At 32.4% G+C, this 17,583-nt stretch overlaps 1 protein-coding gene across 4 annotated transcripts; it reads left to right on the forward strand.

The window, feature by feature from the left end:
* The first annotated feature begins 1,187 nt into the window (after positions 1 to 1,187).
* On the forward strand, positions 1,188 to 13,682 carry LOC105166393 (D111/G-patch domain-containing protein). 4 transcript variants are annotated; one of them, XM_020695324.2, is made up of 10 exons: positions 1,188 to 1,359; positions 4,840 to 4,968; positions 7,208 to 7,508; positions 7,602 to 7,750; positions 8,448 to 9,390; positions 9,709 to 9,800; positions 10,166 to 10,240; positions 10,747 to 10,808; positions 12,412 to 12,481; positions 12,620 to 13,682. In XM_020695324.2, exons 3-10 carry the CDS (start codon positions 7,379 to 7,381, stop codon positions 13,385 to 13,387), a joined length of 2,289 nt encoding a protein of 762 aa, XP_020550983.1. In that variant the 5' UTR covers positions 1,188 to 1,359; positions 4,840 to 4,968; positions 7,208 to 7,378; the 3' UTR covers positions 13,388 to 13,682. The 4 variants fall into 4 exon arrangements, with proteins under 4 accessions (XP_020550983.1, XP_020550984.1, XP_020550986.1 ...); XM_020695325.2 differs by having other exon boundaries at positions 7,368 to 7,508; XM_020695327.2 differs by having other exon boundaries at positions 4,847 to 4,968.
* Positions 13,683 to 17,583: the final 3,901 nt, after the last annotated feature.

Genomic DNA, 17,583 nt, shown 5'->3' on the forward strand with positions numbered 1-17,583 from the left:
ATACTTTATCAATTTATACTCAAAATTGACCATATATTATAATTACTAATTCAATATCATACATTTTATTTTAGATAATAATAAACTATGATACTTTTATTTATATATTTAATCTTTATACAAAAACAAATATAACAACAACTTAGTACATTATAATATTTTTGTAAAAATAACTTTTTTAATATGACACATATAAATTTTATGTTATATTTTAATATCTATTTGTAATCTCTTATATTTCTTTAAATTGACAAATCCTAACAATTAACTTATGATTCTTTATATCTATTTATGAGTTTTATATTTATGAAGATACATAATATGCATTTTGTCATTTATTTTCTTACTTATAAATTTACGTTAAACTTTTGTGATTTATATGAATTAATTTAAAGAGCATAATAATAATAATAATGTTAGTGATGATGATGATGGTTGAATAAGTTTAATTATTTTTATTTCTATTTTATTATATATATTTAATGAGATCAACAAGTTTAATCAATAATTTAATAAATTTTAATATTTTTTTAGAATAATTATTTAATATGATACATATAAATTTTATGTTATATTTTAATATCTATTTATAATCTCTTATACTTTTTTAAATTGACAAGTCCTAATAATTAACTTATAATTTTTTTTTCTAATATCTATTTATAAGGTTTATATTTATATCAAGATATATAGTATGCAATATATTTTATTACTTGTAAATTTATGTCAAAATTTGGTGATTCCTATGAATTGATCTAAAGATTTTATTATTATTGTTTTTGTTGTTGAATAATTTTAATTATTTTTATTATCATTTTACTATATATATATATATAATGAGATCAATCACTATTTTTTACTTCGATCTAAGATATTCGTTTCTTAAATACTTTTTGCATACAATAAGATTGACAACTTTTAAAAAATAACTTATGTTTATTTTTTTATTATATTAATAGCTATACAAAATTATGTGCAAGTATTTTGATAATTTAATGTATATATATTTTTTAAACTTTTGCTAATTATATCACTACTAATTAATTGGTAGTTTATATTTATAACAAAAAATTAAAATATTATACTATATATTTAATATTTTCTATGATTAAAATAATAATATATAGTATTTATTTATAACAATATAATTTTATTAAAAATATATTCTTTTTTTCTCTTTCTTTCTCACGTCACAACTCTTTCTTTCTTTCTCCCCCAAATCACGACCGACACTCACCTTTCTTTCTCCCCCAATCTAAATCCTAAAACTAGCCCTAAACCAACTATTGCAAGCCTCCAATCCATATACCAGGGAACGAGGAAGACGATTGCTGTTGTCGGTACTCAGGACTCGGCCAAGTAAGATCTTGAACAGGGTTGCTATTTCTTCTCGTATTCTTTCTCGTATTCTTGTTTTCTGTATATAATTTGTTTGTCTTTTGAATGTTTCTGGGTGTTTAAGGCTGTTGTTAGGAACAGTTGATGCTTATTATGGTTATGGGTGACTGAGTGGAATCATAAACTCTTCGAATTCGTGCATTGATTTGTTGTCTGCAATGAAGCGTCTGTGGAAATGGGTTTTCGTATTTGTTTGGAAGCTTCGATTTTGAGTTCAATTTGTTGGGGTTTCACTTCAAGAATTTCTTAACTGTTTAAAAATCTATGTGTTTTCGGAGTTTCTTGGTTTACTTGTCTTCGGGATTCGATGTGTGGTAGCTGCTGTGGTTTATATGTAAGATTTATGTGTTCTTCAGGTTTTCTCTTTCTATTTTTTATAGTTAGAAGTAAAGAAGAAAGTGAAAGATGGATTAAGATGATGGAGTGCTGTAGACAGCCTATCGGGCTTGGGCTGAGATTGAGCCAAAATAAAAAAAAAAAAATGAGCTCGCGCTAAATGGTCGAGTTCGGCTCGAGCTCCACTCATTTACACCCCTAGTTATGCACATTGCGCTCAACAAATTACAGCAAAACTATACTACTAAAATTAGGCCAAGCAACACCGAAAAAATTGCAGCACTTCTTATTTTTCTTCACTTGGTTTAATCGTAAGTTTGTTTAATTAGTTCTGATCTCTTAGTAATTTTAGAAAATGTGAAGTAGCAGCTCAAATTCACAAATTTCATGTGCATCATGCCAACGATCTAAGTATTATGAGGAAAATTGTTATGGAGCAAAATGTAAATATAAAGTAAGGCGACGATTCAGACCTCTTGGGCAACAAATAATTCCGGGAGGCAATGCAAGTTATGTTAATTGGGATGTAAGATACTAATATCTTTTATATTTATATTTATATTAGTTTAAAAATAGATAATTTTTTTATGTACAATTGCATAAACTGGGTGGATGCAATTTTTCAAGATGGACTGAATATGAAATGTCAAAAAGAATTGAAAATTGCACAAGGACGATATCTCAAGTTTTTACTCCCCTGAACATGGGCTAACAACTCTATCCGCACACAAAGCGTGTTGTTGTCTAATCCACAATTTAAAAATAGTTAGATGAGTTATAAACTCATTATCATGCCTATACAAAGAGCTTAATATGCTCTAGTATTCAGTTGGCATTAGATGACTCCCCATTGTCCGTAGTAAAAGTGAAATTATTTGAAGATGATTTTCCTAGAGAAGATTGCATTCCCAAATCTGATATCTTGTTTTGTATCTACATACTTAAACAATGAATCACATTATATTATATTAGTGAAAATAAGAATTCAGAAGTTGATGTAAGCATAAAGAATATTAATGACAGTTGTTATATTTTAAAGTTTCATAACTCTGTTAGTTTTTATTTGAATTATATATTAATGTATTTATAACTCCTTGTCTTCATACTTGCATATATATGTTACAATCTCATAACTTCTCATACAATAATACAAATTTTAGAAATAATATAACTCTCATTATTGTTATAAATATATATGTTACAATATGTAATTTTGATTATAATTATTGTGGTTACAAAGTAACAATCCATTAGTTGGATGTTTCAAATTTTAGAACTCCTACTTTCATCTCCCTATAAAATGAGCTTTTCTACTAAAAAATTGTCACACAATTACATCGTAAAAATTCTACACTTCTCTACTTAATATTGTTTCTATTCATTTTATACTTATATTTTGAAGGCAATTTTAGTTGTTAAGTTCATTAGTCTCATTGTGTACGTGCATACGGCAGGAGATCTTGTTGTGAGTTTTATGGGCTTTATCTTGGAGTAGTGACATATTGTTAGCACCTGACATAGTGAAGCATCACTGCTTTGGACAGCAACTTTGTCATGACTCCCAAAAGGCCTAGCATTCCTCTCTTATATTATATTATGTTTGTACATATAAATATTCATTTTATTCAATTCATTCTTTTGATTATTTGTTATCGATTATAGTAATTGACTAACTGTGTATTATTTGTGGATTTATAGGAACATAAATCAAATTTACAACAATAGTAACAATACAAATTAAAACTTGATATGAGGATTTGACTTCTAAATCACTTGTGTTCTTTCACCAGCCACAGTGTCATAAAAATTGAGTAATGCTTTTGTGCAGAAATTGAAGGATTATTATATTTTTCCCACTAAAATTAAGATTAGAAAAAGAAAAATTTAAATAAAAATGATTAAAGGAAATATGAACATAACAAAGCTGACAAAAATTAGGACATCTCTACTACATTTTGTGTACCAATTCTATTGGCATATGATGGTGGAATCTACAAAAAATAAATGTTCAATTAGTACACCAAGACTAGTGCTATGCATTTGACGACTTTAAATATATTTAGTGGACCATCCTGCATTTGAGGCTTAAATCTGCGCATTGTAGAGAACCTTACTCCACTTTGATTTCCAAGCCCACATTGTGGACCAAGAGAGCTGCCTCCATCCGCCTGCATCTCTTTCTTATCTCCAAGCTTGCCTCTGCTACCACGTCTTCCTCGACCTCCAAGCTTGCCTCTACCACCACTTTCTCCCCTGCCTCTGTCACCAATTTCATTAATTGAAATGATTGTGTGGGCACTAGCGGTTCTCTAAAAGAAGTAATTTCAGGTGCACTGCCACTTGCCTGGAATAAAGCTAACAAATGATTAGGGGTAAATTATATTTTTCCATCCGAACTATAACTGTTTTTTCACTTTGACATTGAAACTTTTTTCGTGTACCTTACCATCTCAACTTTGCGAATTTGCACTGTGCCATATACGACCTTTTTTTTTTGTTGATTTTCCTACTGAAAAAACATCACATGTTGTGCATATGTGGAAAATATCACATCACTCTTAAATATCACATGTTCACTGTATGCGATATTTTCTCAATAAAAAATTGGTTGGAAACAATTATAAATGGCAAAGTGCAAAATTTTGTAAATTTGAGATGGTAAGTTAATATAAAAAACAGTTTAGATGCCAAAGTGTAAAAAGGGTCATAATTTGTATGGCAAAATGTAATTAACCCAAGTATTAGTTGGTACGTAAGAGTGAAATTAGAAAACTATATAAAATACATTACCTTGATTGTTTTTCTTGGTTTTGTTGGACTTTTTCATGAGTTGTATCTCCATAATTGGAGGAATACTGAATGCTTCCTTTCTTTGTAACTCTGCTGGCCATACTTATTTCATCAATTTCTTTCTTTTAAGCTTTCTTGGTCTACTAGGTTGTTTTCTTAATGGAGAAGTAATTCATGTGATCATCATATTCATAGCATGCTGGTGATGATTGGGAATGGTCTCAACAAGATGTATTGTGCAGCTGTAAACAAGCTATACATGTTAACTGAATAGTAAGGGTTATCAAAGTCCCCTGACTCCTGTGTTCTATCAAGATTGCAGAAGTAGCGTGTGCACATAGGATTCCAGTCAAATCCCGTTCCCTACAAGTGAACACATTTTTTTCAAGTCAACAACCCATGAATTAGATCCTGAAGTGACTTCCCACAACCTATCAGTAGCAGGTAAGATTCAAAGTCTGTTTTCTCTTGGTACAATCCACCTTCTGTGGATTCTTGGACAAAAATTTCCATTATACTTGTTTATTCACTGTCTCTTTTGTTGAATTCTGCACATGAATTGTCCTTTCAAAGATTCTATCATGATAAAAATTTGACATTCTCTAGCTTTCATGTCGCACTTAGGCTTAGGTGACATAAGATACTTGCACCATTGATAAGGTGGAATATCCCTCTACCATTCAGGAGCTTATGTTGAAATAAACTTAATTTGATTCATTTTCTGGTTGAATCCCTCTAAAGTTGGTTGCTCCACACATCAAATCTTACAAGGTTTTGTCCTTGAACCTGAATTTAAAGCTAGCATACTAGTGTCTAACATAATACTTGTGATCTGGAAATGGCATGAGAGTTTGGAAGCTTGCAATTTTGTCTATCACTAATTAAAGTACATTTCATTAGGTCAGAATTCCCAAATAATGAAAAAAACAATTCGAGAACCAACTCCGCCTATCTATCACACTCACATTCAGCCACAGGCACAACCAAAAGGAAACATTTGATTGTTATCATCTCCACCAATTGCAAACATGAGTTGTCCACCAAAACGCCCTTCCGGAAAGCAAGCATTTAGGCTTATATAGGTCTACAACCCTCAATAAATTCCCTTTTCCATGCATCATACACAACAAACAACCTTTTGAATCTAGGTTGCCTATACAAAGGAAGGACCCTATACCTTAATAACTGCAGTGGAACCAAGGTTTGTTTTCAATATTATTTTGCAATAATTCCTCATTTTTTAACATAACTTGTGCATGTTTCCTTGAACAACCACAACAACTACAAATGTTAGAAAAGACAAAAAAATTTTGGAAATGAAAACACCAATATAATTCTTTGACATTGAATCGGACAATATATGAGACCATGGAAAATGAGTCCACAAAAACAAACAAACAGTCTAAACTTAATTAAATAGAAAAAACAAACAAAAATTAGGAATTGAGACCACCAAATAAACATTCTAACCAGAATTTCTAATTTCAACCAGTAATGAAAAGTATAACAAAAAAAAAAAAAAAACTGACTTTGAAAAATTTTGCTGCTTAAAATCTCCATCCCAAATGTTAATTGCTTAACATCATCTTTAACATTGAATCATTCAATCATAGTAGCTGCCTTGTTTTAAAGTGTAAAGTCTCAGATATTGGATTTTTTTCTCAAGTGACAGACAGGTCTTCTCTTCAACATCAACTCGACTTGCTATTGAAGTCTTTTTTCTTCTCCCCTCAATTTACAGAACTCGTAGTTTGTGAACCACAATTTTCTGTTTCATTTGACTAAAACAAGGCATGTTTGGGCTGATTTCTTTCCATATAAAGAGCACAAATCTTATGCGTCCATTAACCAAAAATATGTCAGTGCCACATTAGTCACACTCAAACAGTATTATTACCACTGTTTGATATACTTGAAGGATTATAAGTGTAATCAACCCTTCAACATATAAATGAATCTTTAGTTTCGATTCCACCCAACAAAACCGTTGATACCGAGAAGTTTAAGCAAACATTTGAGAAGATTCCATTTATATCCTTCAATGTCTCTCTCATTATGTTCCATATTTTCTCCTTTTAATTATAAGAGATCCACATCTATTTATAGATTCCCCAGTATTAGTCATCTAGTTCATGAATCAATCAGCATTAAGAATGTCAACGGGATAGGTTCAAGAGAAGTTTAACTGGACCAGAATTTTCTGCACTTATTTTAATTGGACCCAAAATCCACGTCAACTTGTCTTTGTACCTAGTACCCACCCCACCCCATGTCGCCTCCGCTACAGTTGGATCGAGAGTTGCCCTGTCCAACAGGTGTAACCCGAAAAATCCTATTAAATCTTCTTTTTTATTCAATTAATTATTATATTTTTTTTAAAAAAGATTATTATTTGAAATATTATTAAAATACTATTATATATTTTAAATATAATTATATGTAAATGAAAATAAATAAATTAAATATATTGGCAAAGATCATCCTGACAGAGGCTCGGGTCTGATTTTGTACGAAAACCCGAGATTCACATGGAATTCAATAGGGTTCTTATATAACTCACCTCCCGCTCCGGACTCAGTGCCACTCGTATGTCGTATCTTGTAGCAAAGCATCATGCACATGTGCAATACAAATTCCCTAACGTACAACATTACTTCTTACTCAACTCTGCACCAAATCGCAGACGGTCATTCCTCCAGTTTCCCAAACCCGTGGATTTCCTTTGGTCTCTCATTCTTGCATCCAGGCGAAGCAAAAGAATAAACCAAGAAAGAGCCTCGTGCACCGCCTTCCCCACACACTGTATTTTTACATACACCTGGTTTGTGTCTACATCCGTGCAGGACAATTATTCATGGGTGGGAAAAGTCGGAAAAAGTTGAATAAATCGAATAGCCGTCGCCCGAATTCCGGCAACCGCGCCCTTTTTGTTGAAGGTGGATTGTTGTCTGATTGGTCTGCCTTCAGTTCTCCTCCGTCCAGAGGTATGTGTCACACGCTGAGTTGTTTGGTTATTCACTAGGTTAATAATTGTTCATGGATACGTCTTATTTTATTTTAATGATTCTCTTGTTTAGGGAGGAAACACAATAATGGAGGAAGTAGGGATTCAAGATCTGGGGCTGGAAAAGGGACCAATTATGATTCGAAGTCCGGGTCAGTTTCGGGTCAGAGAAGCGATACTTACAAGAGTAGAGGGAATGCAATTTGTTACCTGTATCCCCAGGTATTTAGTTGTTTCGATTCACTGAAGTGGTTGATTTGACTACGATCTTTTTTGTTTTTGTTCTTTTCCAGCTTTGTTTGGTTCTATTTTTAAGGTTTCTTTCCTTTTGAGAGACAAATATCAATGTTTGTGTTTTTGATAGTTTGCAATATGTTTGTTTTGAATTTTGTATTAGTGTAAGATAGATAAAGAAAAGTTAAGACACACTTAACTGAGATGGGTTGAAAAAATATAGACAAATACTTAAGATTTGGGACAAAATGAAAACGCTGGTCAAGAAGATTTCCTTTTATTTTTAGGAAAAAAAAGTGTATTGGCTTGATACTTGCCATAGCTCTTGGACGTGAGTTTATAATTCTTTGTTGGTATGGTTTCTTTCTTTTTTGGACTTATTTGGATCACATGATGTGGTGATGGAGATTATAGGGATGGATGGTCTTTGTATTTGCTTACTTATTCTTTATTATGATTATAACAAATTACGATATAGTGAAGTGTTTTATCTAAATGAAATCCTGGACTCGTTTTGATGTAAGAAAGTGTTTCTTTTAAAGAAAAGGTTAACTCCATATTATGGTTCTTTTTGTTTGATCTTACTATGATAAAGTTTCTGGAAAATATTGCAATAAGTTGGATTATCTTGTTTAAAATGTTGCATTGACAAATTCTTTTTCTTTCTTTAATGGATGATTTCTAGGAAAATGCACCAATAGATGAAGGTGAAAATTGTGAGAACAATTTGGTTGTTTCAGAACCTGTAGTCTTGGTTGATTCAGAGAAGACTCCAATGGTTGCCTATATAGATGAAGAGCCTTGCAATGAATCTCGAAATGTGGAATATATATATGACTACACTACAAGCTTGATGCTGGATGAGAGCTCGCATAGAGGGTTGGGGTTCTATGATGAAGTGGAAGCAAGTCCTGATGTTATTGGATCCTCATCCAAAATGGAAGAGAAAGAGAGTGGTTCTGTTGCCTCATCTTCCTATGAGGAAGGTGATATGGGTTCTGATGACGATCTTGTTCACAGTGAAAATGCTGAAACGGGGGATGATCTGGTGGCTGAGATGTCGGATCTGGAGGAAAATCCAGGTTATCTGATAATAGGAGGCACAAAAATATATACTCATGATATCACTGACGAGGATGACAATGATGATGATGATAAAAGCTCGGGCTCTTCTGTCTCAGAAACTTGCTCTGCAACATCAGAGAGTGATGGCTTGTCATATAGTGGTTCAGACATTGATGATGAGGTTGCTGCAGATTATTTTGAGGGAATTGGTGGCATTGACAAGATTGTCAATGTTGATCAGCTGCTTGGACAGGTTTCTGATGTCTCTGGTGATGACACTGATTCTGTAGAGAGCTATGATGAAACACTGGAGAAGTTGGGTGGCATTGCCCTTCAGGAGGCATCAAGGGAGTATGGAATGAAAAATCCTGTATTTGGAAGAAAATATCGTACAAAATGTAAAAATTCAGTACCTGTTAAGTATGATGCATCATTTGCTATAGATGACCTAATGCTTGTTAAGGATCCAAGAACTGTTTCTGGGAAGAAGAAACATGTTGCTAGACTTCCACAGTCTTGGCCTGCTGAGGCTCGCAAAAGCAAAAAGTTTAGGAAAATACCAGGTAAGGTTCTTCTGCTATGTTTAGTTATCAAATAGTTGATTATTTCAAAGTTGTAATTCATTGGGATATAAACATGTTATGCTGTTACTTTATTTCAGTAAAGGAGTTCTTATTGTGCAAGTCCCGTTTGAATTTTCTTTCATCTTCACATAGTGGTGGTTGAATTTCGGAAAGTGTAAAGGATTCAAAGTCTCTGACCTTCGAAATTGTCCTTCACAGAGATTATTTTTGTGTCTCTATGCTCTTAATTATTTTACAATTTTTTACAATTTTGATAATTGGCTAGATGGCTTTAATGGCTGTACTTGGCAATTTCAGGAGAAAAAAAGAAACATCGTAAAGAAATGATTGCTGCAAAACGTCGGGATAGGATGATTCGCCGTGGTGTAGATCTTCAGAAGATAAATTTGGTAAGTGCTAAGTGCTAACTCCTAAGAAACTTATTTGACAACTAACTAGAGCTCTCATGTATCAGTTGCTGGCTGAGTACTTGAATTTGAGTGATTGTGTTTTGTTCAGTTTCTGGTTTTCTTTTATTACCTCCACTCCTCATGTTAATCGGCATGGCCATGGTTGGTCCATGTTTTGTCTCTAAACTTTTATATTCTCTTTCACAGAGCTTCTCTCAAATAAATGTTGTTCCTTTTGGAATTCATGCACGAAAAGGATCTGAAAACTGAACTTTGTTTATTCTTCTATATTTCCTCTAGTATAAATATATCACCTTGCTTTTTTAAATCTGAAATGACTGATGTAATCCTCTGTTGTATTATAGAAATTGCAGCAGATAGTTCTTGATGGTGTAGATATGTTCTCATTCCAGCCCATGCACCCACGTGATTGTTCTCAGGTATGGTTTGTGTTCTGAAGCTGGTGAACACATATAGCTCATTATCTGCCGAACCCCTCTTTTGCACACCCCATTCCCTCATTGAAAATTTTGATTTTTTTAATCCTTTTCATTTCTTATTTATTTATCTACATGTAACATATCTGAGATACCGCTAATTTTTTAACTTACTATAGTGATGGGCATCAAGAGGTGTTAATACATTTCTATGTATTACTGATGCAGACCTCATGTTTCACATTTTCATTGAATGAAAATGCCAAAATATCTGCATTTTATGCCTGCACTAAAAATGTTGGTTGATTCCTTTCTCTTTTCTTTAATTTATGATTTTGCCGAACTTTTAAGAATATAATTGTGAGAAATGACTCATGCAACTTAGAGAACATCTGAAGTTGAGATCTAAATATACTTTGTCAGTTTGTCTTAAGAGCGTTTCTAACATTATGTTCTAATTACATTTAATGTTCTGTCTCTTTTCTATAACCTTTGGTTTGGTTTTATAGGTGCGTAGATTAGCTGCCATTTATCGCTTGCAAAGTGGGTGTCAAGGGTCTGGTAAGAAGAGGTAAATTTTTTTATGCTCATATTTGTTCTCTGTGTATAGTGGTGAAGCTATAAAATTTGGTCGATGGGGGTAATGAATAATTTATAAAACTGTGTATGTATATTATGTTCTAAAATATTCTGCAATCCATTTATTCCTTCTATGATGTTTCTAATACAGTAGTCAATTTCATATTTCTTTGGGGTCTTACAGGAAAAATTGTTTTTTATCATTTGGTATCTGTTTTTCTTTGCTTTTCTTTTCTTTTAATAAATTTATCTACCTATTTTTTGCCATATTAAGAGTATTTTAATGGGGTATAAATAAATCCACGTAAACATTTTCTTCTCCCCTAGATGAAGTGTGGTGGTTGTGAGAATGAATTTTCATCCTCTGAAATATCCCTTCAAAAAGCTTTCAGGGATCTAGTCATACTTTAATTGTTACACATTTTTACAAAAGAAGTTATACATCTCTCAGCCTTTACATCAACAAAAATATGTATATATTTTACAAAATCCAATCATTTAATCAAGTTATATTATATTTATATATATCAATGTCTATATATATACATTTATATATTCCTCAATTACACATGAAAAAGTTTGATTTAACACTAGTAATAAAAAAATTTTCAACAAATCATTCAAACACGTTTGTTTCCACATACATTCTCCAATCCCACCACCAAGATACCATTTCCTGGAAACCAAGCTCCCCAAAAGTTATGAAACAAATACAGGTATATATAGTCTAATACAAAGAAGTCGGTACATATATCTGCTGCGACCATTTCCTCCTCAATGTTGGCAGAGAACCTGTTGTCCATAAGGTGGATCCAAGGATCTAGTATAATAAGTTTCTTGCCTTCAATGTTTTAAATTCAAACTAGGAGGCAAGGGGACTGATTTACTGAGCTCTGGATTCTAGGGTTATTGTCAAATGCCACTATCTTTTAAAGTCTATGATTAATTCACAGGAGGTAGGGAGGGATTTATTTCAGGTTCTGCTTTACTGGCTCAATTTTTGTGAGGAATTAATGGTGTTTTATTCTTTTCATATGTAGTTTACTAACTATGTTTCAAGGCGGCACTGGCAGTAGTTATGTAATCAATTATTATTATCGTTGTAAAAAGAGAAGTGCCTATCAGATGAGAGTCTAGTGTGTCCATGGAATGCACTTATAGTTTACGCAATTGCATTACCTTTGGGGAAATAGTATGCTGAATGATATTACTTCCTGGCATATGTATTTTATATGGTATTACCTGAGGAACAAAAGTTGTGTCTTTCAGGCCGCCATAAAGTTGTTGCCATGTATTCTGAAATGATTTTGTCGTGCTATGCATATCAGAATTTGACTTTCTAGCAAGTTTGCTTGTGTTCGGAAGGAAGGGAATGTGGGGTTGATTTGCATAGTTTGTTAGTCTCCCATGACTTGCTTGCATTATTTGCCAGTTCTCCATAGGTCAGGTTGTAGCTGGACTTACCTTGGGGGGTAATCATAAATGTTGATCATACATGTATGCAATCTTGTGCACTTCTTCATTTGGAAATCTAGCTTTCTGCAGCAATCATTGTGTATGAAACTTTAAATTGAACTTAGTGTTTTGTTTCTTAGATTTGTGATGGTGTCCCGAACACAACATACATCTATGCCGTCATCAACCGATAAAGTTCGCCTGGAGAAGGTATTGACAGAATAATCCACCCTCGATTGTAACCCACCCAACCCCCCACTTTTTATTTGTTTCAGAATCACCAAGTTTGTTCAAAATCCCTAGAAGTTGTACTGTTGCTTAACGAAGATATTGCTTTCTGAATTTCAGCTGATAGGAGACAACGAAGATGGTGATTTCTCAGTTGATGGAAAGCCTCTGAAAGTGGATACATATACTGCAAAGAACACAGCCAGAGTCGGCACTTACACCCCAATAGGTGCACAATCTTCCAGGAAACAATCGACTAAAAACTTGGCAACCTACCCTGCTAGCAAGGAATCAAAAAAGAAGAAAAGTGGGAAAATTGGTTCTTATGCTGCTCAACCCCTATCCTTTGTGTCGAGTGGTATAATGGATACTGAAACCATCGAGCTCAGAACCACTGAATCAAATGAGACGAAGGACACCTGCCACGAGAGCAAACTCGTATCTCACTCAATAGAATATAAGGCATTCGAGATACACACAACTGGCTTTGGCTCAAAAATGATGGCTAAGATGGGTTATATAGAAGGTACAGGCTTGGGAAAGGACGGTCAAGGTATGGCACAACCCATCGAAGTTTCCCAGAGGCCTAAATCGCTTGGATTGGGTGCAGAGGTTCCTGAAGCAAGTGGTAAATCATCAATCACACAATCTCGACCCAACTCAACTGGACGTAGTGCCAAGTCTTCTGGCACCAATGTTAAATCAGCAAAATCTGACAATCATAAATTTGGTTCTTTTGAGAAGCATACAAAGGGGTTTGGGTCAAAGATGATGGCAAAAATGGGATTTGTAGAAGGCATGGGACTGGGCAAGGACTCTCAGGGCATCGTCAACCCTTTACTTGCGGTGCGACGTCCAAAATCAATGGGATTGGGAGCTACAAGCTGAATGTTATAACTGTATCATATTCCATGCAGGGGAAGCCTCTTCCCCCTCCCCCCCCACCCATCTAATCTTATCTTTAGCTGTTAGCTGACATCTAAATGCGACATGTACGTTATGATAATAAGAGCATGATCCAGAGTTGGATGCATGTAGTTAGTAGCTTTCTATTTTTCGTGCTCTGCTCATCGATGAGGCAGTAAGGAAACGATCCTTAGATCTTCCAACCTTTTTGTTGATCGTTGTGTTGACTTCTTGGTTGCCTCTTGCAGCGTTATCGAGCTTTAGACATCTACAGCAATTTGCTGGTATTGTCCCCCGAGTTATATGAATGCGGCATTAAGGGCCTTGATACCGGCACTGGAATTGTAGTTTGAGGGCAATTTAGATATTGCAGCATTAATATTTCTCAAAATTAGTTAAGTGGGTTTCATGTCAGGTACTTTTCCCAATCCCATGTCCAAAATGTGTGCTTTGTGGGGGGGGGGGGGGTGGTGTTGGTTCTTAAATCTATTTGCTATGGAATTTAGATAAACAAAAGAACATTTTATTTTTCATAACAAAAATAGGTTAAAATTGAAAATTTTTAAATGATTGAACGGAACTGACTGTATATTCTTTTCTTCATTTGAATGATTTATGTTTTGAATAAAGAGAAATAGCAATAAACAGTGTTGTGTCTTTCCTAAGAATTTCACGATGAGAGATCGTGATTTGTGTTGAACGATTTTTGCATTATTTATGGTGGATTGATGTTTTTCCATGTTGGATTTCTTATGGAGGGAAATTCACACATTCATAACGCAAGGAGGTTCAATTCATATATAGACTACGAAAACCACAAGGGACATGAAGAAAAATGAAAAGTGGATTAACATGAAAATTCAGAGTTTAATCATCAGAGATAAATGTGTATTAAATATTAAGAATTTTTCTTGACACCTATACTGAAGGTGCATTGTGATTTATTCAGGCCTTATAACTGCGAATGATTTTTTATATTACTTTTTCTTTTAATTGATGTCGTGTTTTACTTTTATTTGTAAATATCGATGTATTGGATATCACTTCAAGATCATAAACGGATCAAGTGCCCACATATTTCTTATGACTATACACATTTCTCCTATATGACCTTGACTCACACATCGGAAAGCTACAAACGAAATATTCCTAGTGTCTGATCGTTCTTGCTTTGCAGGTCATGTATCTGGAGCGATTAAGGTTTACTTAAACTATATGGAGCTTTATTTACATATTTGATACAAGCAAATTTAAAGATAAATGACACATATCAAATACATTTTATTAATTTTTAATATCTTTATGTATATGAGTCAAACGAGGTAACAAATTTTTATATTAAAAATAAATAAATAAATAAATATTATTCATATAAAATTTCATTAATTTTTAGTAGTACTATATATATCTGCAAATATCAAATTATTCATGCTCATATTTGATTTAATTAAAATTTCTTTAAAATCAATTTAATTAATATTCAGACCGAACACAATTATCCAACTCAATAATAATACAAATAAAATTAAACAATCATATATTTAATTCGATTCAATTTATCTACATATCTAATTGGTCCCTTTTTGGTATAACAAGTTAAAGAGCATTAAATGTGAATACTAGGTAGGCATATTCAAGTCTCCATTTACAAGTTGCCCATAGAGATGGAGTAGTGGTACTCACCCAACTAAAGGTGACCGGCCGAAACTACGACTAACATAGCTTGTATTTAATGCCAACTAGCTCTGCTTTATTGGTGAGGTTGAGGTCCCACAATTAAAAAATTATAAATTCTAGTCTAGTTTATAATTTATTTTTTATTTATTTATTTTAAATACGTTTGTTGATTTAGAAAATCAATATATTAAATTAGTATTAGAGTTTGAATATATTTAATTATTAAAATCTTTTAACATAAACTTTCATACAAAAAGAATTATGATTTTTTTTTTGTTTCAACTTCAAATATATCTATATATATATATATATATATATAATAACATTCTATGACACTTTTATTTAAAAAGGTTTAATAATTCTTGGGCTAAATTATGGTTGACTTTTTGGATTAAGAAATTAAAATCTTGGGTTAATTTCTTTTGGTTTGTGAAGATCATAATGTTTTAGATTTCTAAAACTTGAATTTTAAGGAAGTTTAGAAAAGCACTATTTTCAAGTTAATTAATATGTTAGTACTCAAAGGGTGTTTGACTAAAGTTATTTAAAGCATTTTATAAGCTGATAATTTTTATAAGTTAACCAAAGCTTTAAGATCCATTTTCGATCTCATTTTAAAATAAGGTCATAAAATATTTGAATAAAATAAAATTATAAAATTTAAAAAAAAATTAATGATAATTTTATAATTAATATGATTAAAATTAAAAGAGTTTGTTAAAATTTAACAATAAGTTGAGAACTCCGAACTCTTTTTGAAAGTAACTAATTATAAGTTTCTAACATCTAATTTTTAAATCTTATAAATTTATTCTCCGAAAATTTTATCGAACAATTTATTGCGACGTTTTGAAAAGTTTATAAATTCACAAAGTTAAGTTCATAATATTTCAAAATTTTGATCGTCAAATGTAACGTACAAAAGACATTAATATCATCATCATATAATGCTTAAAAAAATAGGAGAAATTAGTGAAAAACTAAATACAATAGTTGTCAATGTAAGAAGCCCATTGACAATTACAACAGTATTAATAACTGGACGATGTCGTTTGCTTCACGGCTCAGTAAACTCTCCGGCATTGAACCTCACATACTTCCACTTCTCAAGATTACTTTTACAAATATCTTAAGATGATGAATTTGGATTTAAGGATTTTAAATTTTTAATAAGAATTATTTGAATTTGTTTGTATATGATTTGACTTATAATTTGATCTGTTTTTTTATTGCCCAACATGTTATTGAAAAAAATACAAGCAACTCTTCTGTGTTATTACAAATAAGTAAATTACTTTCGTATAAAAAAAAACAGAATTTATCCCCCTTTAGTTTTTAAATGCAGTAATTTACTCCTTTATATTTTTTAGAATAAAGCAATTTATCTTCCTGGTAAATTGCTATTTTTTTATAGGAGTGTAATTTGTTCATTTGCAATATCACAAGGAGTAAATTACATTAAACTGATATCATCCGCTCTGATTTTATATGAGATTTATGATTTTGTTAAAAAGGCGTCTTCATAGGGAGACGAGGCTTATAAGTTGTTGAAGCTGCAATTAATATTTTCATTTGAAATTTTTGTTTCCAATATCTCCCTCGAGTCCAATATTTTCATAACATAATTAGTATTTAAATAGGAAAAAATGTAATTCACCTTCATGTGATATGAAAAATGAGCAAAGAGACTCCGGTGAAAAATAAAATAGTAAATTATTTTTCATATTTTGAAAAATAAAGCAAATTACTGTCCTCTGTAAACATTGATAGGGGGACAATTTGCTTCATTTTTGAAATAAAGGGGGATAATTATACGGGCACAGATTGAACCTGCAACACATACAATACATCACTAGATGACACAAAAGATATGACACGATAGTACAAAGGCCACCCATTTCCAACAAAAGAAATACAGAATGAAGGTATTAGAAATTGTACAATAGCATAACACGTCATTTCGTGTCTTCATCTATGACATACGTATGAAAAACGGATAACAACCTGGAGATGCACTTATGTTGCAAATTGTGGTATGTTATATAATATCACATATTTTATTTTAGATTTTATTTTCTTTTACATTAACATTCATTATTTTTGTATAATCTTTAGACAAAAGAGGTAAAACGTCCTTGAAGCAATTTGTCAATCTAGACCACTAAATATTGAAGGGTACCGCAATTGGTCGATCGATTCGCACATGGAATACAAATAACCAAGAAAGCTCTAACACATCAACCACAACAAATTGCAACGTCATCCGATAATATTCTCACCACATCCCACAGGCAAAGGAGAAGTTCTAGTCGAATATCTATTAGTTCAGTTGAGCGCGATGGTGTTGGGGTGGATGTAGTTAGTCCTTCTACAGTGTATACGCCTCAAGATTACTACGTGCCTCAACCGTCTCAAGATGATTGGTTTCAATCGGCTCCATATATGTCAAGCCATGCAAAAACTTATTCTTAACATGTAGATCTTGACCTTGACCTTGACCT

Source organism: Sesamum indicum, linkage group LG7 (assembly GCF_026168435.1).
Source record: "Sesamum indicum cultivar Baizhima isolate 11 linkage group LG7, ASM2616843v1, whole genome shotgun sequence".
In the NCBI taxonomy this organism is placed as follows: Eukaryota; Viridiplantae; Streptophyta; class Magnoliopsida; order Lamiales; family Pedaliaceae; genus Sesamum; species Sesamum indicum.